General features: G+C 43.4%; 1 protein-coding gene across 2 annotated transcripts; it reads left to right on the forward strand.

The window, feature by feature from the left end:
* The first annotated feature begins 1332 nt into the window (after positions 1–1332).
* CYCS (cytochrome c, somatic) lies at positions 1333–3547 on the forward strand. 2 transcript variants are annotated; one of them, XM_036990538.2, is made up of 3 exons: positions 1333–1487; positions 2503–2679; positions 2793–3547. In XM_036990538.2, the coding sequence occupies exons 2-3, from the start codon at positions 2511–2513 to the stop codon at positions 2939–2941; spliced, it is 318 nt and encodes a 105-aa protein (XP_036846433.1). In that variant the 5' UTR covers positions 1333–1487; positions 2503–2510; the 3' UTR covers positions 2942–3547. The 2 variants fall into 2 exon arrangements, with proteins under 2 accessions (XP_036846433.1, XP_036846434.1); XM_036990539.2 differs by having other exon boundaries at positions 1355–1498.
* Positions 3548–4882: the final 1335 nt, after the last annotated feature.

Consider the following 4882-nt stretch of genomic DNA (forward strand, 5'->3'; position numbering starts at 1 on the left):
GATTTTGAGAGAACAATTACCTATTTAAGGACCATACATTCTTTGGATATGGATGACATCAGTACTTAGCTTCAAAATTACAGGTTGAATTTGTATGGTGTTGCTAAGTTTGGTCTTAAAAACTTGGTTAGCCAAATAAGCCTACTTCAGGAGTACAGCTAAATGCTCACTATCTGGTCCCTTCCTAAAGCCACATCAGGTCTTAAGTACGTCTTACGACAAATTCTGCTCTGTCTTGTAGCACACTTTCGTGGTAGTAGTATATGAGACTAGAGAGAGGGGAACTGGACGTCAGGACACAGAAGACGCTAGAAATAATCCAGTCATATCAGGAGATGAGTGGTCTTGAGCAGAAGTCACAGGACCAGTGGTTTAGAAGGGGTCTAAGGCAATCTAGGTCAGCCTCCCAGTATCTATATTTAAATTGGGGGCGGGAGGACGGTTGCTAGTATGTAAACTCCACCTGTGTCCTCACTGATTTACTCCAGGTACATAATATGCGTTAAAGAAATACCTGACTGAATGAATACGGCAGTGCTTACTAGCACACTATTTCCACCTAGGTTAGATGGAGTGCAAATCCTCTCTAGATTTCCAAAAGATGTAAAAATGTTTCTTCATAGATGCTACTTGCAAACTCTCCTTGTTCTTTCTGCGCACAAGCGCGAGGGAGAGACGGGTGCTGGCAGAAAAGCAGTAGGCTGGTGAGGTGCCAGAGCTATAACCCAGTCTCTGCCGCCACTGCAGCACCTTCCCCAGTCTTGAGGTGTCCATCAAGGGAAGATTTTTAAGATAATGACTTAAACAAGGTGGAGGCGAAACAAGTACAAGGCTAGGTGTTCCGGTCCAACTCTTGTAACTCCTGGTTCCAGGCTATCCCTCCGGGGTGCAGCTGGCACCAGCTGAGGACGTACGACCCAGTCCGGGTAAAGTTCGTCAGCTGAAGCGCTGGTAGCCAGTCCTGTAGGTGCGTCAAGGTTGGGGCGTCTCCCATCAAGTAGACGGAACATCCCTCTGACAGCGTATTACGCGAAAGAACTCAATAGCTGTTACCTTTGCAGGGTAACACACTAGATGCACCACGCGACTCCTCTCCACCCTCCTCGTCAGCGTACGCATGCACACAAAGTCCGGAGGCTGATGTCAGCTTCTCCCGGCACCACCTCGACGTCGTACGTCCAACGGCCTGTCGTAACTGCGGGGCAAGAAAGGCCTCTAGGGGAAGGGCATCCACGCAGCACACCCTACACTGCTAGCGGGGATGCGCGCGCAGGTCGCTGACCCAGACCCTGGAAGTTGGAGCCAATGAGGCGCAGAAACGTCACTGCTTATCAGTCGGCGTGGTTTCATGTCGGCGGCAAAAGGGCGGAGCGAGTTCGGTTGCACTAACACCGGTACATAGGCGCGGGCCGGTGTGTCCTTGGGACTTAGAGAGTGGGACGTCCGGTTTGCGAGTGGGAACATTCGTATCGCGCGCGAAGAAAGCGGTGAGTATAAGGTGCGGAAACTGCCGCAGGCGGGAGGCTGAGCCATAGGGGCACGCACCTGCCGGTGGGGCGCACGAAGAGCTGAGGCCGCGCCGGGGGTCTCCACGTGGCGCCCACCGGGGCATGCAGGGCCGGGAGACCGGCCAGCCAGAACCCGGTGGGCTGCGGCTTGAAATGAGGCGGAACCCAACTAGACAGAGGCATGGACTCGGGTAGGGCCTCCAAAGCTCGGAGGCGACTGAGATGTGGCTCTCCCATTGTCGGGGCTGAAGGGCTGTGGAAATGACACACAAGACTTCCCCGGGTGAGGGCGGGAGCGGGAAAGACGCTGCGCAGCACTTCATTCCTTCTCAAAGAAAGTACACCTGCTGCTCCTCCAATAAGGGGTCATTACTTTTCCTGGTCACCTGTCGCTTCCTCTCTTAACCTGCTCAGGCATCTCAGGAAGGTAGGTTTCATCACAGTCTCCTTGAAACCGGCCTGGATGGGTGACCTCATGGTCGACCCCAGAGATGGCAGAGCTGGAAGATGTGGGTACCTGGACGCCCTCGCAGCCTGCTACTTCCTTACCACCCACTGCAAGGCAGTCTAAAGTGACGTAACCAGGATGAGTCACCCAAGACCTTTATCTTTTTTTTTTAAATATATTTTACGCTGTTGGATGTGGCTTTAAACTGTAGTATAAATAAATAATTAGACATTACATTGAGATTTTGGTGGTTTTGGTTTAATGTGATAGCGGTTTGTGACTTTTTGTGACCTTGACCTTATCTTGAAACAGTTTTGAGCTTAGGGTTCCCACTGCTTACTTGCTCTTTAACCGTCTTTAAGGCAGCTCTCCTTCCACACAGTGTTTTGGGGATTAAAGACTCTACTGCATGTGTACTAAGTGAAACCTGATACTTGTCATAGATTTGCAATTAATTAGTAATTGACTAGAGAAATAATTGATACTGGTTTGCACTGTATTTTTACTTTAAGGAAGAAATTAATAAATTCAGTGTTTCGTTTTTAGGTTTAAAAATGGGTGACGTTGAGAAGGGCAAGAAGATTTTTGTTCAGAAATGTGCCCAGTGCCATACTGTGGAAAAGGGAGGCAAGCACAAGACTGGGCCAAACCTCCATGGTCTGTTTGGGCGAAAGACAGGTCAGGCCCCTGGATTTTCTTACACAGATGCCAACAAGAACAAAGGTAAGAGGGGGACAGTTGTTAAACAACTGAAATAGAAATGACATGAGTGTGACTTATAGTAAAACCTTTTTTGGGAGTGTAAAATACTTAACAGTACATCCCTCCTTGTTTAGGCATCACCTGGGGAGATGAGACACTGATGGAGTATTTGGAGAATCCCAAGAAGTACATCCCTGGAACAAAAATGATCTTCGCTGGCATTAAGAAGTCATCAGAAAGGGCCGACTTGATAGCTTATCTCAAAACAGCTACTAAGGAGTAATAGGTGGCCACTGCCTTATTTATTACAAAACCGAAATGTCTCATGACCTTTTTTATTTACACCATATATTTAAATTGGTCTCATACACCAGAGTTCAGATCATGAATGGTAGAATGTTTCTTTTGGACAGTCCTGACTTAAATAAGATTGGCTTGTGGTTAGATGAATATGATCAGGTTTTTGAACCGTGATAGTAATTCTGGTTCAGCAAGTGTGGTCACAGTTTTCCCCTTCCAAAGATATGATTGGATTTTATTATTAATGTTCAACTTTCACAGGGACAGTGAATACCATCTCAAAGCCTGTAAGAGGTTGGTTTTATATTTAGATTTATATAACTGGTTGTATTAATATATTTAAATACTGAAGAAATACCCTCATTGTCTCAAAGAACAGCAAGACTCACCTGTGTTTCAAGTTGTGTTCATTAGCCTATTAAAGGCAAGGGCTGAAGATAAGTTGACAATGTCCACTATCTTTTTGTCTTTGACTATGCCAATTTAATTAAAATAAGCTGTATCTAAAATGTTGCCTTTTACTTAATGAAAGGCATTTTAGTGTGGTTTATGTATGATATTAAATAAAGAATATTTAACACTTCTCACATTTTAGTCTTAACCAGGTTATATGTTTTTAAAATTGAGTGTGACAGGATATAGCAGCAAACTTTGCTTGTGAACTCTTTATTAAAGTGAGAATACATTATAATTTCAGGATTATCTTTTAAACAGCTATTCAGAACAACTGTAGAGTCACTGTACAAGTATGGTAATGGTGCTTTTGCTAAATCAATAGGATTAGCAGAGATATAGCACAAGTCTGTAAATTATGTGATCATAAGTCTTAAGGTAATTAAAAACAAAATCACAGATAATGATTTTTTAATGTGCTGGATTTAATGACTGATGCCAGAATTTTAGTTGTTAGAAAGTACAGTAACCCTAAATATTGATGGTGCAGTATTACTAGTCATACTACTAGACCGCATTTACCTGGTCCTCTAAGACAGCCCAAATTAGAACACTTGGAGTTTACTTTGGTCAGAGTAAGCACTGTAGCATTTATGCCAAATGTGGACAGAAGAATGTATTTCTGGTCATAGTTTTGTGGTATAAAACAGTGTATAATTTATGTACTAAATTATTTCATACACAGTCCATGCCATAACATTTTTGTTGTCCCTGGAAATTTTAGGGAGGTGGGTAAGAAATTCTTATGAGAAAGGTAAACTATGCTGGTGGTGAGACCCATCTCTAGTAGGACAGTGAGGAGATGGGGAAGAGGCCTTGTTAATGGTTTCAAAGGTGATGGGGATGATTAGATAGGCCTCTAAGACCTGACAAAGCAATTTATAACTTGTGAACCTTATTTTCAGTTATTGGTGAAATCTGAGCAAAAAAGTTAATCTGGAAGCAATTTGGGAAAGCAAAAGAAAGCCTGCTATAATTCAGATGTTAAATCCCAGTCTGAGTGTTGGTGGGAAATTTAAAAATGCATCCTAGAAGTCATTCAGGGGTAAAGCCTTTGTATCAAAGGACTTGATAACTGCATTAGTTGGTTTTCAGAAACAGTGTATCAGTTTAGCTTATATAGTTCAATTCTGGACCAATATGGGAAGATGTAGAAGCTAGGGAATTTAGTTATTTCTGTGTCTCCTACATCAACTAAGGCCTGTGTTGGCAGAGATAAGTACTGAGTACCTGCTGTGTTCTAGGCTGGTTATCATCAATAAGTGCCTCTGTTAGAACAGCACTGTCCAATAGAACTTGGTGATGATGGATTAGAATTGTACCATCCAATATTGTAATCACTAACCACAAGTGGCTGTTAAGCCCTTGAAATAGGGCTAATGTGACTACAGGTCAGGTTTTTATTGTATTCAACTTTATTTGGTTTAAATTTACATAGCCACAAATTGCTAGTGGCTAGTGTCTGACAACA

This window comes from Manis javanica, chromosome 6, assembly GCF_040802235.1.
Source record: "Manis javanica isolate MJ-LG chromosome 6, MJ_LKY, whole genome shotgun sequence".
NCBI classification, from domain to species: Eukaryota; Metazoa; Chordata; class Mammalia; order Pholidota; family Manidae; genus Manis; species Manis javanica.

Coding starts and splice junctions, on each gene's coding strand:
- CYCS (XM_036990538.2), top strand. CDS start 2,511: ATGGGTGACGTTGAGAAGGGCAAGAAGATTTTTGTTCAGAAATGTGCC. Junction 2,680..2,792: donor AGATGCCAACAAGAACAAAG/GTAAGAGGGGGA, acceptor CTCCTTGTTTAG/GCATCACCTGGGGAGATGAG.